At 41.0% G+C, this 22,838-nt stretch overlaps 1 protein-coding gene across 15 annotated transcripts in view; it reads right to left on the bottom strand.

Annotated features, from left to right (window-relative positions):
* Positions 1-22,838, bottom strand: part of BMPR1B (bone morphogenetic protein receptor type 1B) — an 899,743-nt gene that overhangs the window by 71,490 nt on the left and 805,415 nt on the right. For all 15 annotated transcript variants that reach the window (XM_069743592.1, XM_069743591.1, XM_069743595.1 and 12 more), the window contains one exon: positions 3,632-3,791. In XM_069743592.1, the coding sequence (XP_069599693.1) occupies positions 3,632-3,791 (160 nt within the window). The remainder of the gene's footprint in view (positions 1-3,631; positions 3,792-22,838) is intronic.

The raw sequence follows: 22,838 nt of genomic DNA, 5'->3' as shown, positions 1-22,838 counted from the left end.
ACACCTGTCCAAACACTCAATAAATCACACTACAACCTATCCACCATGGCCAAGACCAAATAGCTGTCTAAGGACACCAGGGACAAAATTGGAGACCTGCACAAGGCTGGAATGGGCTACAAGACAATAGGCCAGTAGCTTGGTGAGAAGGAAACAACAGCTAATAGAAAATGGTGGAAACACAAGATGACTGTCAATCTTCCTCGGTCTGGGGCTCCATGCAAGATCTCACCTCCCGGGGTAAGGATGATTCTGAGAAAAGTCAGGAATCAGCCCAGAACTACACGGGAGGACATTTTCAATGACCTGAAGAGAGCTGGGACGACAGTATCAAACATTACTGTTAGTAATACACTATGCAGTTGTGGATTAAAATCCTGCAGGGCACACCAGTTCGCCCTGCTCAAGCTAGCACATGTTCACGCCCTTTTGAAGTTCACCAATTACCATCTAGATGATCCAGAAGAGGCATGGGAGAAGGTCATGTTGTCGGATAAGCCTAAAATAGAACTATATGGTATCTACTCCACTCGCCGTGCTTGAAGAGGAATGATGACGAGTACAACTCCAAGAACAAAGTCCCAACCATGAAGCATGATGGGGGAAACATCATAATTTGAGGTTGCTTTTCTGAAAAGGGGACATAATTACTGTACCATATTAAAGGAAGGATGGATGGGGTCATGCATCGCGAGATTTTGGCCAGCAAATGTCTTCCGTCAGTAAGAGCATTGAAGATGGGTCATTACTGGGTCTTTCTGCATGACATTGACCCAAAAGACATAGCCAGGACAACTAAGTAGTGGCTCAGTAAGAAGCATTTAACGGCCCTTGGGTGGCCTAGCCAGTCTCTAGACCTGAACCCAAAAGAAAATCTTTGGAGGAAGCTGATACTCAATGCTGCCCTTTCACAGCCCCAATACCTGAAACATCTGGAGAAGATCTGTATGGAGGAGTGGGCCAAAATACCTGCTGCATTGTGTGCAAACTTTGTAAAGGGCTACAGGAAACTCCTGACCTCTGTTTTTCTATTGTATCAAATACTTATTTCATGCACTAAAATGCAAATTAATGATGTAAAAATAATAAAATGTGATTTTCTGGATTTTTTTGTTTTTAAGATTCTGTCTCTCACAGTTGCAGTGTACCTACGATAAAAAATTACAGACCTTTCCATTCTTTGTAGGTGGGAAAACTTGCAAAATCGGCAGTGCATCAAATACTTATTTTTCCCACTGTATATCTTGAAATTCCAATAAATGCAATAATAAAAGAGTATGAAGTTTACATAAGTGCACTGTTTCTGCATGGTGCCACCAGTAGTACATACAGCATGTATACAGTGATTTACATGCAGCAGAGTCAGAAGAAGGGGATATGGGCATACTCTACCTTCTGGCATAGATGCATGGCTTGAGAATTCACTTTGCCGTTTCTAAAAAAGATACATCACTTTTTCTCTCTGTCTATATTTTTATATCCAACAATAATCCTATTCGAAACAATCTTTCAAGTTTTCTCCATTAATAATGATGTTAACACCCTGTAAAACACTGTGAGAATTTTCTATTTGGTATTAGGGTAGGTTTCCACATGGCACAGATCACTAGAGACAGACTAAAGCCAGACTTGGCTGATATCCCAGAGTATTGAAACTCTGCTTTTCTAAGGCAACTGAAGTTACAATACCAACACGGCCCGTTCCATGATGAGCACTAACATTGGCTGCATTCAACCTGATTTACAACTCCATTAAAAGATGACTGATAATAACGGGATCGTTAATTAAGTGATGAAAGACCAGGTAATATGCAGTAGAAAAAATAGGATCACCTCCTACAGCCAAATATATTACAATTAGAGATTGGGCTGTACATACAAAACATATTAGGTTGGGTTCAAATAGCATTTGTCATTACGTTCAGTAGCTCCGTTGGGGTTGATGTCCGACTACGTCTTGCTGCCCACCTCCAACAGATGTATACAGTTGTAAATGACACACAACAGAGCACATTGTGACTCCTACTGCATCATTATAAGCAATGGCTCCATACGCCGGAATCTTGTTTTGCAGGGTCTCAGAGGTAAGTCCAAACTGAGCCACTTACCGGCAAACGCTGTGTGAACCCAGTCTTACTACTTCATTGTAAGAAATGTGCTTAGTTTGCACCTCATAAAGGGGCATTCAATTCATTATTAAAGAAAATTGATCACTTGATTCTTTCAGTCCAAACCATGGACAACCTGATTTGCAGTCTGGCTGCACAATTGCAGTCAGGTATGTTCAAGTCTGAGACATGATTATTCCAGTGTTGCCTACAGACAGCTTCTCTACCCTATGCTTCAATTAATTTAAGGTCTCCCCATGTCAGTAGCTAAGAAGACACCTGTAATCACTTTCAGCAGTGCAGGGAAAAGTAGAGGGAGGCATGGAACTACTCATGTCTATCTCAATGCTTCCCGGACGGTTTTTCAAACTATGTTTTTTATTAAGGCAAACAAAAATATGAAACTTTGGATTCTGTTTTACCTTCTTTGCGGATGTGTTTGTCTTTTTAACCAGACAAAATAGCATAGTCTACTATACTATTCAACTTTTATTAAACGAGTCAATACATGTGGCATCATCTTTGTCCAAGTCAGTAATTCTTATGATGGTAATCTATGTACTATCTCTTCCTATCGGATACTCTTGGTTATGTGCATTGCAGTACAAAATTGTCAACCTGACAATATCATTTGTTAATCTGGTAATTTATAAATAATTGGAAATATAAAATCAGTGTGCAAGTAGACACTTATTGTAAGTGCAACTTGTGCAGCTGCATAAGGTCCCACCGCCACCATCTTCATCAAAGCAGCTAGGTTAATGCTGTCTATTTGTCCGTGTTCACATAACTTTATCAGGTTATTCCCAAAAATACAAATTAGCCCATTTGTTTTCATTGGGATTAGTTGAGCACTGCATTTAACAGTTTGAAAGGCAATAAACGGAGTGAAATCCATGCATGTCCTCTGCTAAACTCAAGAAAGGACTGCAGAGCCCTATTCTAGGGGATCTAAAGCCACAGAGCTCAGGACTGCTGGGAGTCCAAGTGGTAGAAACCACCAATGATCATAAAGTAACCTAATATAGTATCCCCTATCCAAATAAATGAGGATAACTTGATTTTTTGGGAATAATCCTTTAAGACTAGGACACATCCCACTGTAAAGACAAGCAGTGGGATGCAGAAGGATACATCGCTAAATGATATTTTACAGATTGCTGTAAGTCTTCTATAGATGCACTGTACCACTATAAAAGATTTTACAAGTGGATATTTTCCTTACTTAACACAATAATTGTCATTATGATCAACTATCAATAATATCACTATTATTATTCATCATTTTTATTAATAAATATTATTTAGTGTATGGTTAGTTACTATGTAAATAATCAAACATTTAAATATCTGTTATTTAACTGAAAAATTATATATCCCGAGTTCCTTCAGTTTTTGGTGAGCAATGGCAATGTCCTACTGTTTTATAGAAAGGAACTTAAAAAGAATGCCCGCTTTATATAATGAGCACATGCATAATGAAAATTAATGGCGGTGTTCCATGCGGTGTCATGTGTACCAACCAGCAGGTATTGTTGAATGAGTCCTCCGGGCAATGGTGATGACAGTAACATGACAGCATCTTCTGTGGTGGGGCAGGTGCCGTGCTCTCCGTGTCCTCCTTCCTGCTGTCCATGTTGAGCTTTGCTGAGCTCCTCAGGAGCATATTATCAAGAAGATTTGCTGAAAGGGAAATGGATAAATTATATGATCTGGGCATAAGGCCAGGCTCTGGACATATTTAAATATCCCAAAAAGAAAGCGAATAATTTCACAGTAGGTTAAACTTTGGATTTCCATGAAGAAAGCAGCAAGCTTCTAAAGATTACCAGATGAATGTCCAACACTATAAATCTTCAGAGACGTGCAGCAACACATTCACTAGTTCACTGTTAGCAGCAGTAGAATAAATGATAATATTAACCCCTTCACCCCCGGAGCTTTTTCCGCTTTTTCATTTTCGTTTTTTGCTCCCCTCCTTCCCAGAGCCATAACTTTTTTATTTTTCCGTGAATATGGCCATGTGAGGGCTTATTTTTTGCGGGACGAGATGTACTTTTGAACGATACCATTGATTTTACCATGCCATGTAACAGAAAACGGGAAAAATATTCCAAGTGTGATGAAATTGCAAAAAAAGTGCAATCTCACACTTGTTTTTTGTTTGGCTTTTTTGCTAGGTTCACTAAATGCTAAAACTAACCTGCCATTTTGATTCTCCAGGTCATTACGAGTTCATAGACACCAAACATATCTAGGTTATTTTTTATCTAAGTGGTGAAAAAAATTTCCAAATTTTGCTAAAAAAACAATTAAAAAAAATTGCGCGATTTTCCGATACCCGTAGCGTCTCTAATTTTCGTGATCTGGGGTCAGGTGAGGGCTTATTTTTTGCGTGCCGAGCTGGCGTTTTTAATGATACCATTTTGGTGTAGATACGTTCTTTTGATCGCCCGTTATTGCATTTTAATGCAATGTCGCGGCGACCAAAAAAACGCAATTTTGGCGTTTTGATTTTTTTTCTCGCTACGTCATTTAGCGGTCAGGTTAATCCTTTGTTTTTATTGATAGATCGGGCGATTCCGAACGCGGCGATACCAAATATGTGTATGTTTGATTTTTTTTTAATTGTTTTATTTTGATTGGGGCGAAAGGGGGGTGATTTGAACTTTTATATATTTTATATTTTTTTTATATTTTTAATCACTTTTTTTTTTTAATTTTAGCATGCTTCAATAGCCTCCATGGGAGGCTAGAAGCATGCATAGCTCGATCGGCTCTGCTACATAGAGGTGAAGCACAGATCACCTCTATGTAGCAGAAATGCAGGGTTGCTTTGAACGCCGACCACAGGGTGGCGCTCAAAGCAATCGGCCATCAACAACCATAGAGGTCTCAAGGAGACCTCTGGTTGTTATGGCGATGCACTGCTGACCCCCGATCATGTGACGGGGGTCAGCAGTGCGAGCACTCCCGGTCGCGCGGCCGGGAGCGCTAGTTAAATGCCGCTGTCAGCGCTTGACGGCGGCATTTAACTAGTTAATGAGCGCGGGCGGATCGCGATTCCGCTCGCGCTCATTGCGCGCACATGTCAGCTGTACAAAACAGCTGACACGTCGCGGCTTTGAGGTGGGCTCACCGCCGGAGCCCACCTCAAAGCAGGGGATCTGCCAGCTGACGTACTATTCCGTCAGCTGGCAGAAAGGGGTTAAAGGAACACCCACGATCCAATGGATATAATAATGCGTAAATAAAAGGGCACCGACGAATATCTAATAACAAGAATGTAGAATAATGGTGTCACAATCTAATACTTAAACATGCTGAAGCTCTGTGAAGACACTAATGAGCTTATTAATGGATAGCTGAGAGGACACAGCTTTGAATTACAAAACATTCTTGACAGCTGAAGAATTTCAACACAACTGGTGTGACTTCCACCTGCTGTAGACTAGTCCCATCAATGAACACAAAAAGCATTTGAACAGTTGTGACATAGCATTCACATCATGAAAAGGACACTCGGGGACATGCAGTGGTCTACCTACGGAAGGGCCTAACGGGGCATGGAAAGACCTCAATTTTTGGTGTTCTTTGATTTCCCACTTAGGACCTGCACAGATTTTAAGGAGTGGTCCTTTAGTTTCACTGCATGCGATCCTACCGCACTTATTCACCTGAGGAACCGATGTTAAAAAATGAAAGCCACATTATTTAATAATGAAATAAGTTTTTTATCTCCTCAAATCTGCATCTAATAATGGCCCTGTTCCAGGGAAACTATCCTACGAATGAATAAAGAAGTTCTCATGATACATTCCTATTTGACAAATGCCTACATGCTACTATTCATCTAAATGATAAAACAACTCTATTACATAATGTAGCATAGGGTCAAGCATTCATTTGTTTTCAATGGGTAAAGAGGAAAAAGACAGTTGCAGAAGCATGTGACAGAGGCTCATCTCTCCTAAAATTAAAAATATTGGGTGTTCAAATTTCAACTGCCTTATATTTTTACCCCGGCATCAGGGGAGAGTACCCATGTAATCATACACATCAGATGTTGAATTTGGTCGGTAAAGCCGACTTTCATCATGTGTATAGAGGGGTTTACTACCCTCTCCCTATTAACAACACATTTGGCCAAACTGAGCTTGCATGTGCATAAGAGGGCTATTAGGAATATCTGTTCGTGAACGAGCATTGGGAGGACAGCCATAACTTTTGTAAATGTGCTATTGACAACTATTATAGCCTGTTGAATTAAAATAGGGGGTGATACACTAAGGCTCTTGTAAATTGAGGAGAAAGCAGAAAACATAATTTGCTGTACATTTCAGAACACATGGGGAACATACAATAATTGTGAAAAGGAAATGTAAGTGTGAAGAGGAAGCCATAAAACAATTAACAGAGTCACTTAGACTTTAAGTGGGTGTAACATGTTAAAGTCTGCAGTAAACCCACCACCAACCATCCATTGGATTGCATGACTTCAGCCTGATGTGTTACTCATTCTCATAACTGTAAAGTAATCAGCCCTAGTTCATTGTCTCCTTGTCATTATAACATAGCCATTATTCCAGCCATATATTACGCTTAACCAGTAGCTTCAGTAAAAACATGAGCCGTAAACCACGAAAACTCTTTTTCTTTTTTTAAATAGAGGGTGTTCATGTCTGTCTTTGCATAAAAAGAATTAACACTGGTTTGTGATACTCTTGAAATGTGGCCTGTATAAATGAACAGGAACAGATGTTGTGTTTCTGGGTCAGTGGAACATACCCTCTTAGAATAAGTTCTCTTTCAGCAAGCAGTCACAAAGCTGGTTTTGTAATGATACAACATTGTTATTCATGGATAGAGAATGAACTTTTTCAATAAGTTCCAGCCAGAGATTTTCAGACATCTGGCTCATAGGGTGGCACAGTAAAATAACAACATTAATAGTAATATGGACTGAAAACCATAGGTCTGTGTTTTCTTATGACATTACGGGCTTTGGATGAAATCTCTCCGCCAGCTTTTGGGAAGAGAAGTGATAGATCACAGTCTCGTGTCTAGCAGACATATCGGAAATGAGACAATTGGGAAAAAAATAGTGCATCTAATAAAAAGACATCTAATAGTGCACTGGGTATCATTGAGGACATTTGTTTCTTATTAGATTTGTGGGAAGTCAGAAGTGCAAAGTGTCTCTTCAGTAAGGTACAGTAGCCTTCACCATCAAAAGGCATCAGAGAAATGTGGGAAACTTGAGGAAGAATTTCTATGTGATGCCAAAGATGAATACTAAGAAGTTCTGTCTTGTTTTGTCTTTGCTTTCCTATTTTAATTGGAATCTGTCAGAATGATTTCACCTTCCAAACTATTTGTATTTGGGTTTCTTTGCTGTTATCTGGAAGTGCCCTATATGTACTTACTTTGGTCTTATATAGGTATATGGTCTTATATATGGCACATGGTTTGTATCTAGGTCCTATAGATGCCTGCCATATACGAAGGCACCAGTAACATCAATGGCACATTATAGGTGGGGGCCCTGTTAGAATCTCCATTGTGGATGAGGAGCTTTACATTCACACCAGCTATAAATGTTAAAGAGGTTGTCCACTACTTTAACGCTGATGAACAATCCTTAGGATAGGTCCTTGACGTCTGATCGGAGACAGTGTGACACCCAACACCCCTGTTGATTAGCTATTCTCAGTACCAGTGGCTGCTGGAAGTGCTCAGTTACAGAGCTTCTTCGTGTACTGATTATGGCCATGGCCGGGTACTGTATATTCGCCTCCTATTGATTTGCATAGGGCACAGATGTGCAGTACCTGTCCGTGGCGACTATTGGTAGATGGAGCAGCTCCGTAACTGAACACTTCTGGCAGTCGGCGATACCAAGAATAGCTGATTGGTGGAGGTGCCCGGTGTCACACCCCCACCTATCAGACATTGATGCCCCATCCTAAAGAATAAGTACTTAAAGTACTGGACAACCTCTTTAAACTTGAGGATAAAAAGTGTAAGCACCTAAAAATTAAAATTACCATTTAGTTTTAGGGTCTAAGGGGTATCATTTCTCCTTATGGAGAGTGACATACCATCTCTGGCTTGTCAAGGTAAGGAGGCTTATTCGCCGTGCAATGCTCCTCTGGGAAATATAATCTGCAAATTGCCTCTTCTGAGAAAAAGAGGACTTAAACTCTATAGCGCCACCTGTTGGAAGTAGCGATCCTACAAGTCACAATCAACCCTTTAAACGAGTCGTGCAATATGACTTAGGATGATTTAGTTTTACTCACACAATAGTAAAATGGGAAGTAAAAAGTCCTAGCCAATCAGAATGGATTTGAAATATGATGCTTTTAAGGGCATTTTTGATATTTGTCACTGCATCAGATATTGTACATCAATTTATTAAAAAACATTGAAAAATACAAACTAGACAACACAATTTTTTAGCTGTAATGCCCTCTCTTCAGACACCACATTCTGGTCATCTCAAGATCTCTTTCAAGAATGTCACGTTTCTAGGTTTCTTTTTCCTTCAAAATTGTTCAGTCTTTGCACAAGTCCAGCAGGTTGCCCTCATGGTAGTCAGCGAATTAGGCTATGTGAACACAATGCAGATTTCCTGCGGATCCGTAGCGTTTTTTTCCGAGCAGAAAAGCTGCAGATCCGCAAGTGATTTACAGTACAATGTAAATCAATGGCAAAAAAAAAATGCTTTGCTAATGGTGCTGGGAGAAAATGGTGTGAAAACAGAAAAAGTCTGAAAATTTGGGCGCAACTCGGGGTACCTTTATGCCAGAATTCTGACATGAAAGCTTTCATAAATTGGGCCCTACATGTTCAGAGGCATTCTCTTTTAGAAAGTTTGGGGATCAGTTATCAAGATCGGCAATTGTCCCACCACGTTTTTGGAGCGGATGCTCTTGGCTCGGCACAAATCTTACTCCAGTTCCATCTGGAGTAAGATTTGTGGTGTTGCAAGTGCCACCGCTTGTCACAAATTTGACAAGTTGTGGTCGTCACTCCGCCATCCCGCCCAAGCTCTGACTACTTTGTTAGATTTGGGGCAAGAATGACGTGAAACCATCAGAAGTCATATTTTTTTGGGATCAACCTTGCGTTTCGCAAAAAAATGGAACTGTTCAAAGATTTTTTTTCATCAGATATCTGGCAAAATAGATCTGATGAATTGCCCCAATGCTCTTAGAGGTCAGTACACCTTTATGCTTACAAAGCCTGACAAAGCAATATCATACATGGTCACTTATGGTAAGGCTGCTATTCTTCCTAACAGATTTTTTTTTTCTTTCCGTGTGTACAATAAATATTCTATCTACTGAATAAAACAGGATTTATGATTTTGAATAGTTATGAGAATATGTCTAATCCTGTAAATAAAGAGATAAATATGTTTCATTTCGACTGAGACATTGATTTCTTTATACTCTATTCGAGATGTTCACTAGCAGTCTTTTGATCGCAATCTGTGCATAGCATTACATCAGATTTACTTACAGTATTGTGTTTCCATTGAATAAACTTGGTTATCGTTTTTCTTGTGACCACTTTGTGCCCAATCGAAATGAATAAAACATGGGCATAGAAAAAGGATCTGCCTGGTAAACATTAATAATCACAAACCAAACACCAGATGCCCCCCTTAAAGTTTTCATAGAATTTATTCAGCGAGGTAAAAGGTGATAAGGGAAAACCTCACCTACAACACAAACAAAAGAAATGAAGCGACAGACGACTAGAACGATGTTCCAAATATGCACGGCAGATCCAGACAAGCGAACAACAGTCTGACTGGATGGAACAAGCAGCTCGGTAATCTGAAGCTCTTCACGGCTTCACTTTGATATCTGACCTTTACAGACACATCTGAGCTTTGAAACAAGTGTGTGTGAAAACATTTTAGTGATAATCATCCCAGTGTGTGAGGTGAGAAAGCCTGCCCGGCTAAAAATAGGCCAATTATGTCTGGATTTATCTCCCAAATTCTGACTTTATCCAGGTACCTTACGGAGGTAATACAGTTGTGTGAAAAAGTGTTTGCCCCTTCCTGATTTCCTATTCTTTTCCATGTTTCTCACACTTACCGTAAATGTTTCAGATCACCAAACAAATTTAAATATTAGACAAAGATAACACAAGTAAAAACAAACTGCAGCTTTTAAATGAAGGTCTTTATTATTAAGGGAAAAAGAATCCACACCTACAGGGCCTGTGTGAAAAAGCAATTGCCCCCTAAACCTAATAACAAGCGTTTTGCGATAACTTGCAATGAGTGTTTTACAACGCTCTGGAGCAATTTAGGCCCACTCATCTGTGTAGGATTGCTGTAATTCAGCCACATTGGAGAGTTTCTGAGCATGAACCGCCTTTTTAAGGTGATACCACAGCATCTCAATCACATTAAAGGTCTTTGACTAGACCCACTACAAAGTCTTAATTTTGTTTTTCTTAAGTCATTCAAAGGTGGACTTGCTGGGTTTTTGTATCATGGTCCTGATGCATAATCTAAGTGCGCTTCAGCTTGAGGTCATGAACAGATGGCTGGACATTCTTCATCATGATTTTTTGGTGGACAGCAGAATTTGTGGTTCCATTTACCACAGCAAGTCATGAACACTGACCTTAACTGAATCGTGAGGCCTGCAGTTCTTTGGATGTTGTTGTGAGGTCTTTTGTGATCTCTTGAATGAGTTGTCACTGCGCTCTTGGGGTAATTTTGATCGGCCGGGCCACTCCTGGGAAGGTTCACCACTGTTCCTTGTTTTCGCCACAACCACTGTTCCATGTTTTCGCCATTTGTGGATAACGGCTCTCACTGTGGTTTGCTGGAGTCCCAAAGCTTTAGAAATGGCTTTATAACTAGGGTTGATCGAATAACTTTGGCCAAGTGCTTATCCGAATAGCTATAGCACTTACCGAATAGTCCAACAAACAGGCACTCCATGCCTGTGTTGTGACTGTCACACAGCCGCGACACATTTAGCTGTTACACATCGGGAGCGCTCCTGGTATCCAGAATACCAATGCAGCTATTTGGTAAGCGCTAAAGCTATTCGGATAAGCACTTATCTGAAGCTATTCGATCAACCCTATTTATTACGTTTTCCAAATGGATAGATCTCAATGACTGTTTCTCATTTGTTCCAGAATTTCTTTGGATCGTGTCATGATGTCTAGCTTTTGAGGATATTTTGATCTACTTCACTTTGTCAGGCAGGTTCTATTTAAGTGATTTCCTCAGTGAGAACAGGTGTGGCAGTAATCAGGCCTGGGTGTGGCTTTGAAATTTGAACTCAGCTTCCCAAAGATGTGATCAAACACAGTTAATTTATGCTTTAGGGAAGGGGCAATCACTTTTTTTTTTTTTTACACAGGGCCCTGTAGGTTTGGATTTCTTTTTTCCCTTAATAATAAAGACCTTAATTTCAAAACTTTAATTTTTTTTAGTGATGTGAAACATTTAAGTGTGACAAACATGCAAAAAAATAGAAAATCAGGAAGGGTCAAACACTTTATCACACAACTGTAGACCTTGGAGAGAAAGTCCTGCTCATTCATCTGTCTACTGTCCAAACCAGGGGTTGGGGAATCTAAGGCTCATGGGCTGCTTATGGCCCTCAATTACCTTTTATCTGACCCCTTGGCAGATTCCCAGAGACTGCAGTCCTTGGGCTGGCAGTAGTATTTTAAAAGCCGCAGCCCCATTAATTTCTCCTTGGTATGTGAGCAAGTGCACAGTGTTCACTACTGAATACTGAGGCTCTTGCAGTGAAAGATTATGTTAGGGCTCTTTTCCATTTGCGAGAAAAACGTCCGAGTCTTGCATGTGAAAACCAAGCTCTGGCAACGGCACTCCAGAGCGAAGCGTGCGGCCGCATAGCAACACATGGAGCCGCACGCTCCACTCCCAAGTGCCGGCGCCAGAGCTTGGTTTTCATATGCGAGACACGGACATGTTTCTCGCAAGTGGAAAAGAGACCTTAGCGTCAGGACGTACTTTGTAGGCAGAATTAGGACGGAGAAGAGGACTTAAACATTTTACTAAGCTAAGTTGCTTTAACACAACATAAATGGAGAAATGCTAACAATTGGCTACTTGACAACATTAAAGAAAAGATGGTAAGAAAATAAGCACCCCTCAAGGCAGTGTCTAACGAACTAAAAATTTTACCCTTGGATGTGTAGGATGGTATGAATGTTATAAACTCATTCCTTACAGACCAAATATTTTCTCTGTGCCAGGGCATCATAACTGCAGAATGTAAAAACAATGGTGATAGTTGTGGTTCTGCGCCACCAAATATCAATTTACAGCAGTCCTTCCGTACAGCAGTCAGTGAGCTTCCAGCACACTTCCGTTTTGCCATCCAATTTTTAAAATGAAGATGCTTTACAATCTAGATCCTTGTGATGAGAACACTGCTGAAGACAGTAGGACAGCAATAAACTAGAAACTGCGCTTTTATTACAATTTATACAGTCTTGGAATCGTGTTAGCTGTCGCCCAGCATATGTTAATACAGCTCTGCCGTATTTTGATTTGTTGCAGTACTACAAGAAATATGTGATAAATCCTCTTTATGTTTCTCTCGTAGTCAAGGCTTCTCCACTTCACTCTGAAATTAATTGCACTTGTGGGACAACAGCAATCAATTCTGACCACAAAAAGGATTGGCACGATTCACGGTAAACGCTCTCCCAAACTAAAAGCCTTTCTGTGTTTGTAAACCTTGCTGCATTTGCTCATACTGAATGAGTGGTATATTAACTTTGCTCCCTCGGAAAACGATGTTAACCATTGTACTGCCATTTCTTTCCATCTGTAATATACACTTGCTACATATACCCTAGGTCATAATGTTTGTAGGCACTTTTTTTTTTTCTTTAATGAAATATATGTGACGTATTTTGGACAAAAATTCATTTTTGCCATCCGGTTTCATTAAAAATCTTGCACCGTTTGGCTTTTCTAGGCACTTTGTTTCCTCACACATACAACTTTGGTGTGTGGCCATTAATCAGCTGAGAGGAGGTAAAGAAAAGTCATAGATAAAAAACAGTTAGAAACTTTCCCATTAAGCCGTCACAATGAGTTACCTGACAGAATCTGAACTTTATTTTTTTAGTGCCTAGCGTTTTGCTCTGATATTTGTAGATAATGGGTATTACATATTGATCATAATCAGGAGTGGACACAGACAGACAGAAGGGGGATCCTGAGCAAGAAGCGCTCTTTCCAGCCCAATAATTCATCACAATGCACAATGCCACCAGCACCGGAGGTAGAAGTGGGCCACCTTACCTCTTGGACCTCTCCACAACTGCACATGTTGCTCCAATTGTATGTCTGCCCCTGATCACAATATCTAATATCTGTTGAATTTTAATTATGTTTTAATAATGTAAGACCACTACTGGTTTGTGAATTCAGATATCTGACGCTAACAGACAATATTTCTGTGACTCTATTAATAACTACAAACAGTGTCGTCAACTTGACTTTTTATTTAGTTCAGAAAAGTTTATAAAAAAAAAACACGGACAGACAATATTTTTATGGACACATTGTGAGACCATAATAAATCATTAAGATTATATTTACACACGTCTACAGCCCATACGTATGCAATTAACTGCATGCACTGTAAACTATAAAATGATGATAAATACAGTCAAAATAATCTGCAGCCTCAAAGAAAAACTTTTTTTTTTCGGACAGGGCAAAAAAGTGACCAATTTTCATGGACCGTCCGGGAATTTCTGGATGGTTTTTAAACGTTTAGATGTTTCAGTTCTTTACTGTGTGAAACACTACCACGTTGGATATACATTTTTTTCAGATCAGGTTTCAATGAATATCCCAAACCTCTTGGCACATGACATTCACTGTCGGACACAGTGCAATCAATACTGTTTCCAGAACGCTAATCTTTATAAAAGCGTTATAACAGGAGTCATGTGAGGATGAACAGAAGTGAAGGGACATCTACTAAGGACAAGCCACACTCCGCACTGGGGCTAATCCTGCACCTGTGATGTGTGAGCTCCCGGCTATACCACTAGAATACACTTCAGCTGCTTTTCTCAGTATTCTCTGGGATTGGAAACTGACAGGTCATTTTATTTAAAGACACATATGTTACAAGGCATGACATTTATCAAAAGGGGAGCATATAGAGTAGGGCATTATGGTCACAAAAAGGCGGTTATGGCCAGTACAGGAATGGATAGGCCAGTGAGTATCCAGGAATGATGTTAAATGAATAATAAGAGACATTAAGTGGGAGTCCAGTGTCTGGAGTTGGCAAAGGAGCTAACAATGGCTAGAGATTGGCAATTTATTTTCCCGAGGGGCCACATGAGAGTCCGTGTCTGTTGTGGAGGCAGAACCAATAGGCTGAAATTAGTTTTGCTCAATAATAAACATATTCATTATAATTATATTACATAAATATTAATTGTATCCCTTAATATTAAGCAGAATTAATTATGGTGACATCCCCTATATACACAGTATGAGTCCGCACACAGCCCCTATATACTGCATGAGCACATATAGCCCTCTATACACTGTAAGAGCCCACACAGCCCCTCTATATAGCCTGAACCTCCACATTGCCTCCTATATACAGTACGAGTCTCCACATAGCTCTCTACATACATTATATAGCCTCTATATAAAATATGGGCCTCCTATAAACAGTGTGAGACCCCACATAGCTTCTCTATTTCCAGATGAGCCCCACATAGTCTCCTGTATAAAGTATGAGACCCACCATAGCCTCCTATATCCAGTATGAGCTCCACATAGCCTCCTATATACAGAATGAGCCCCCATAAAGACTCCCATATACAGCATGAACCCCACATTGCCTCCCTATATACAGCATGAGCCCCACATTGCCTCCCTATATACAGTGTGAGCCTTACATAGCCTCTTGTGTACAGCATGAACCTCACATAGCCTCCAATATACAGCATGAGCCCCCACATAGCCTGCTATATACAACATGAGCCTCACATAGCCTCCCTATATATAATATGAGCCCCATGTAGCCTCTTATATACAGCATGAGCCCCACACAGCCCCTACACAATGGTGCTCTTAGATTATATAGCAAAAATCTGCTGACAGATTTCACTGAGTAATGTATGCAGATTGTATTGTACAATCTGGTGGTAGATCTGTTTTAAATATATTAAAGGGGGTTTACCATAATGCAATGCACACACTCATGATTCCCCTTTATTCACAGCTCACATTACCACATGTCTGCAACTTGTATACTTGCAGTAACATGACGACTAGTTTATTGCATTCTTCTGAAATGTTCTACATGCGCTGTGAATACAGGGGAATCACTTTGAAATGACAACCATCTTACCAGCTATATGTAGGGTATGAGTGCAGTGATAATCTGCTAGATTGAATAATTCAGGTCTGAAGGACGAGTTCATACAAAGAACCAATGCATCCAGTCTATGAAAAGGGTAAAAGCTCTGACTTATTACTAGATGATACCAAATCTCTGGAAAGTCTTTATGGTGAAAAAAAACTATGAAAAAGTTTTTGCTGTCTTCTTATCCACATTCTGCCCTTCTGCAACCTGAAATACATCAACTGTCTTGAGTAATAGAATTGTTATCATTAAATTACCTGGTAATTTTAGATAAGAAAAAAAAAATCAATCTACTGTTCATAAATACATAGTCGTGGGCTTCATTAATGGCCATTGGATACAATTTACTCCATGATATTAGAGAACTCGGACATTTTTCTCCCCAATGGTAATATGTGTTATCAGTATAGCATGCACTACCCTGGACTGTGACTGTCATTATCTGTTGCAAACTCATGGCTAGTATGGCTTAACATGGAGAACAGGCACTTACACAGGCATTATACAATTTGCCAAGTGATTAGAAGTGGAGCGGACTGTGGCATTCAAGCCTGTGTGCACACATTGCGTTTTTTCAGCGCATGATCGCGTATGGCCAAAATTGGGTTTTCCAGTCACACCAACTCTTCCCCCCACCAACCTGTACCCAAAGAAAACATCCGCCCAACACTTATTACGAATAAAAACCCAACACATTAAATTCTTTGGATAAATCGTCCACAGCGGCCAGTTTATTAACAAACAATGACATAGATAACAACATGTATAAAATTACATATGCAAAAACTTGAGGGGAGGGTTCTTGGAGCTAAAATATCTGGCTCACAATAGGCAAAAGCCACCACAAAAAATTTAACCAACACTTTTTTACCCTCAGCTGTAACCACCAGCTCGAGGGCACCATGTAACCCGTTTCGGGAAAACAAACCCCAAAGCTCCCGAGGTCAATTCCCCGTCCAGAGCCCTTAACCAAAAGCCAGACCAACCCCATAAAACATCTTCAACTCCAAGAACCCCAACCCCCGCCAAACTTGCCACTGTGACAATGCAACCAACATCACATACCCAAGTAAAAATTGCAACCTCCCAACTTCGAAGCCAATAAACCACACTACACAGAAGGGACCACACCATAACCAAAAAGGGAGGGTGGGTGGGCTTTTCACTCCAAAGCTCAGTGGGATACTGACCCCTTTTCCCGCACTTTCCTGCCCTGAATCCCGCCCCCCATCCTACTATTCCGCCCCCTGTCCTTAACCAATCACCATCCCTTATTTTTCTTCAAATGAAAACCCTCCCCTTGGCAATGCAGTCATGGGGGGCTTCAATCTAGTTATGCCCATTCCTGCCCCCCCCCACTGATTTGTCACAAAACCTGAAAGGCTTCCTAATGACCGCAAAGTGAATGAGATTCCTGAAGTCTCATGCACATGTTGCTTATTTGTGACTTGCAGATTTAACTCTGCAGCATGTCAATTCTAAGGCTATGTCCCCACGGTCAGCATTAGGCAGTGCTTTGGACGCAGCATATGTCCGCTCAGTCCAAGGCGCTGCCTTTGAATAGAGCTGATTCCGCACGTGTTCAATGAACCGTGTGGAATCACAGCGCCCAAAAGATGGAGCGTCTCTGCAAGATAAATAGACATGCTGCTGTTTGGTAAGACGCGCCGCATGTTGGTCTCCGCAGGGAAGCCGCGGGCATCAGTTCACTCATAGTGGAGATGGGATTTCTTGAAATCCCATCCACTATTCTGTAACACCTGGCCGCTGTGAGTTGGATGTTGCGAATGTACACAACGTCCAACCGTTTACGGACCATGGGAACTTACCCTTATAAGTGGGGAATAATGTGAACCAAAAGCGCAATTAAAAAAATGCAGCCCAAAACGTGAGAAAAACATTTGGTGCTATGTTTTTCCTGCGAAAATATGGTACAGAAATTTCTACACCTAAAACTTAACGTGTGAACATACCCTTAGGAGGCTCCTGCTTATAATGGACGATGGCACAAAGTTCAAGGAGGAACCGTATTCCTGTGTGCTGTCACAAAGGATAATTTACTAGCATATTGATACACTGCATTGTAGCTCAAAAATAAAATGCTAAAATTTCCGTTGTGGGAATTAAAAAAATGGAAAATTAAAAAGTAGCAATGCAAAAAGATACTATTTGCAGTGTCATACAGTTTTGTTGAAAAATTAATAAAAAAAAATAGAAACCAGCAAAATTGTTAGAAATACATATTAGTTACCTATAACACATACGGTAAGTGTCTTACATTCTTGAAAGGGACAAACAGTGTTAGAATAGCCGGAATGAAGAGAAGCTTTTCTAACTGGCGCCGTCACACACAAACTGCATTAGATTCATATACACTGCACTACTCAGGAGGCCGCTGTCTCTTCGTGAGCCATCTAGTATAAGCAAAAGCATCATTAGTTATGACTACCCTGGCCTAGGAGATAGTGCTGACTCTCTTCTCAGGAACTGTCCGACTATAAACATCACCTTGACAGTCATTTATCAGGCATTTAGATAAATAGTTGGGGAGACTCTGCTCACAAAAGGAGAAAAAAAAGAGTTGGAGTTGTCAGAGGAAAAACACTATTTATCTTCAGTGTGTCCGACAAAGAACACAAGAAAAGTTTTCTCTACTAAAGTGTTAATTTACACTCTCAAGGACATGTTAACACATCGGCAGTATGATGCAATTGTAAATACCTTATTGTTTTCTTCCTATTTTGTATCATCTTGTATTTGTTTTTATAAACAAGGTCTACCTTTCTAGATTGAATTCCTAAAACTTAATAGTTCTGCTCCTCTTGCTCTGTAAACCGAACCCCTGAAGCAATATGCTACAGTACGTGTAACGGGTGCCCGATTGGCCAGCATAAACAATTGGTGATGGCAGCTAGTGGTTCCTTATTGTCATAGTGGAGTTGGCAGTGATCATATCGAGATTATATATATATATATATATATATATATATATATATATATACACACACACACACAGTCAGAGTAAAATCCGGCACCAGGATCAAAATGCTGGTCACATACCTCGCTTGACAGCTCCTCAGGAGTCCAGTGGAACGACAGTAATCTGGGTGCTTGCCAGATATAAAGTGGAACGTCAATGTCCAAAATAGAGAGAAAGGCAGCACTCACCATACCAGTCACGATTCTCTATTTAAAGTAGCTTAAAACATAGCGGCGGGGAGAAGAGGTGTAGACAACGATAAAACTACGGCCGTTTCGCGCTGCAAGCGTTTCCAGAGGTCCATATATATATTCCATAAGCTGGATTTTGAGGTGTATAACTGTTACTGAGTTCCACAATAACCGGCCTAGTGGTGGAAGCAGCTGTGGCCTCGTCCATCACTCGTCAGTCAATTACATAATTGTCCTGATGATTGGAGGCAGCGGAATTGCGTCCTGTAACAAACTGATGGCAGCGATGGGATCTATCAGCTGTTATCAGTGACAGAGTCACAAAAAATAATCACCTTCCATATGCCCCTGTGTTCGGGCCCACTCTCCTATTGAATGGTGCAATGATGATGTTTGGCCATATTCAGCATCCTGTCAGCACGATTTCTGCTGCCACAATTCGAAAGTAACATAACCTTTAAGGGGTTTCAACAGCACCCCAGTTGGGAAAGTTAGGAAATACTAGAAAAGAGAGTAGTAACATAAATGCTATATTCTTTTTACTAGAATACTCCTTTAAATGTTCATTCTCATAATTATGGCAAGTACTTGGAAAAATAAGCAACTTTGCAATATACTTGTTAATAAAAATCCTTGTTTTTCGCCAAAATGGCTGAATTTCTAGATAAATGATAGATAGAAATACATATGGTATATAAATATACAACATATATACGGTATATGGAAAATGTAATATTATAGAAGGATGATGCCTTTTTTTTTTTTTAAAGTATAGCACGATTATATAACTACTAGATGGTGGCCCGATTCTAATGAATTGGGTATTCTAGAATATGTATGTATATAGCAGCCACATAGTATGTAGCACAGGCCACATAGTATATAGGAGTACTATGTGGCCTGTGGTATATACCATGTGGCCGCTATATACATACATACATATTGTAGAATACCCGATGCGTTAATATAGGCCACGCAGTAAATAACACAGCCCACGTAGTATATAACACAGCCCACACAGTATATAGCACCCATGCAGTATATAGCAGCCACGCAGTGTATAACACAGCCCACGTAGTATGTAACACTGGCCATGTAATATAAAACACAGCCCACGTAATATATAGCACAGCCCACATAGTATCTAACAGTGGCCACGTAGTATATAGCACGCAGTATAGAACACTGCCCACGTAGTATATAGCACTGCCCACGTAGTATATAGCAGCCATGTAGTATATACTGCAGCCCACGCAGTATATAACACTGGCCACGTAATATATAGCACAGTCCACGCAGTATAGAACACAGCCTACATAGTATCTAACACTGGCCAGGTAGTATATAGTGGCCATGCGGTAAATAACACAGCCCACATAGTATTTAGCAGTGTGGGCACCATATCCCTGTTAAAAAAAATAATTAAAATAAAAAATAGTTATATACTCACCCGGCGGGATCCAGAGTAGATCCAGCGAACCTCTGGCGATGCGCGCGGTTGCCGCCATCTTGCATTCCTAGGATGCATAGCGAAATTACCCAGATCACTTAGCGGTCTCGCGAGACCGCTAAGTCTTCTGGGTAATTTCGCAATGCATCTCTGGGACCGGAAGCTGGCGGGAGGCGCGAGCGCATCATCAGACTACCAAAGGCGCGAATAGCAGGTTTTTTTTTTTTTTATTATTATTTTTAACATTAGATCTTTTTACTATTGACGCTGCATAGGCAGCATCAATAGTAAAAACTTGGTCACACAGGGTTAATAGCGGCAGTAACGGAGTGAGTTACCTGCGGCATAACGCGGTCCGTTACCGCTGGCATTAACCCTATGTGAGCGGTAACCGGAGGAGAGTATGGAGAGGGCGCTGATTGCGGGGAGTATGGAGCGTGCGGCGGGCACTGACTGCGGGGAGTATGGAGCGGGTGGCGGGCACTGACTGCGGGGAGTATGGAGGGGGAGGCGGGCACTGACTGCGGGGAATATGGAGCGGGCGGCGGGCACTGACTGCGGGGAGTATGGAGTGGGCACTGACTGTGGGGAGTATGGAGCAGGCACTGGGCACTGACTGCAGGGGTGTAGGGAGGGACAAATCGGACTGTGGCCATTGCTGATTGGTCGCAGAGCCATGACAGGCAGCTGGCGAGACCAATCAGCGACTTGGATTTCCATCACAGACAGAGGCCGTGACCAATGAATATCCTGGACAGACAGACAAGATGGAAGTGACCCTTAGACAATTATATAGTAGACGAGGTTCAGAAAATATCTATAAACTCAGTGATATCCAGAATACATGTTTCTATCTTGGATAGATTTGGATCATAGTAAGTAGACCATACAATATTATCATACATATTTATATGTGCTAATAATGTAGGCTACTTAAAGGGGTTGTCCCCATCAAAGATTAATTGCTCAAGGGGCTCAGAGAGGCAAAAAATACCCCTGTGGTAGCACTGAGGTGCTAGTGCTGCCTCTCACTGCTGCTCCAGTGATTGTGTGCAGTGACATCGCGTAGACAGAATTGCAACCAATCATCTGCTGTTGCCGTCTACATTGGGAAGGTCCTGAGCTAAGTGATTGACTGCAGCCTTGTCGACATGATGTCACCGCTGCAGCCTGTACACAATAGCTGGAACAGCAGCAAGAGACAATGCAGGACCAGGGGAGGATGAGTAGCAGTGGGAGCTAAAATTACTGGAAGGAGACAACACATATAAATTGATTTAGATAAAGATGATGGGCAGGTACAATACAGTTAGTACAATCCAAATTAGACAGTTTTTAAAGGGAACGTGTCACAAGAATTAACGCTGTAAACCTTCAGATATGCACTTATTCTGCAGGTTAACAGTGTTATTATGCTGTCTGGCACCTGCTTGTAGCCAAATGCAGAGGGGAGAAAATGATCTTTATTCTCCCGGTCAGCATTCAGCATTTAGTCGTAGGGGCGGGGCTGGTTAAGTCATTGCTCTGAGTATATCTGCAGCTTAACAGCGTTATTTCGAGGGACAGTTTCCCTTTAAGTGCAAATTGGTCAGAGTTCAAATATATTTATTTTTTAGAGTAGTAAATCTCCCACAAGGTTTCCAAACTTTAGATGCAAAATAACAGTGTAGAGATCTGCATCCACCTTATTCTTGGAAAGTACTGGAGCAGTTCTGACACCAAGGTCAGGAGATACACGTTCTTCATAGTCTTAGGCTACGTTCACATTTGCGTTGGGCGCAGGTTCGGCGATGCATAGCGACGCATGCGTCATGCGCCCCTATATTTAACATGGGGGCGCATGGACATGCGTTGTTTTGCGTTTTGTGACGCATGCGTCTTTTTTGGCGCAAGCGTCAGGGCGCAGAGGACGCAGCAAGTTGCATTTTTTTTCCGTCCAAAATCATGCCAAAAAAGGACGCATGCGTCACAAAACAATGCGTTTTGCATGCGTTCTTGTTTGCGTTGTGCGTTGCGTCGCCGACGCAGCACCGCGCAAATGTGAACGTAGCCTAAGCTTTTTCAGCAATTCTAGCATATGAAAGTGTGTGGTCTAACCTTTCAGATAAGCAAGATCAAATACACGTGTAATATTTCTGGTGAAAGTTTATATCAGCACAGATAGCCAAGGGGATCTTCAGGCACATCACATCATGTTCACAGCCAGTGAGAGCTTTCTGGCAGTTGCTGTAGTTCCCTATATATACTAAGGAAAAGTTCTGCAAGTCTATAAATCACAGGATGGATCGATAGACATGATGAAAATTATAAAAAAAATATGGAGACTAAATAAAAAAAATAAATCACTATTTATTCAGTAACAAGTATTAGCGCTAAGAAAATTGCCAGCTATCATTGTATCCAAGACGGGACTCATCACTGAAGAGGGTAGACCTCCATTCCGCCGTCATTGTCGTCTTGTTCTGCACCATGATAGCCTTTTGAGAGTTATGGCGTGAAGTTAAAGGAGGACCAGTAGCTGCACATCTGGCTCGTAGCCCAAGGTCATGCAAATGACTTCTAATGGTTTGTGTAGACACTGTTTGACACCTTGGGTTTGATATTTGATGTTCAGTTCCCAGAAAATGGATTAATCATGTAACACTGACTCCAAAGTGTCCCGGGAGCCATTTTTCAGAA

Source organism: Ranitomeya imitator, chromosome 1 (assembly GCF_032444005.1).
Source record: "Ranitomeya imitator isolate aRanImi1 chromosome 1, aRanImi1.pri, whole genome shotgun sequence".
NCBI classification, from domain to species: Eukaryota; Metazoa; Chordata; class Amphibia; order Anura; family Dendrobatidae; genus Ranitomeya; species Ranitomeya imitator.
Note: the sequence above shows the minus strand (reverse complement) of the source record. Positions and strands in the feature narration are given on the sequence as shown.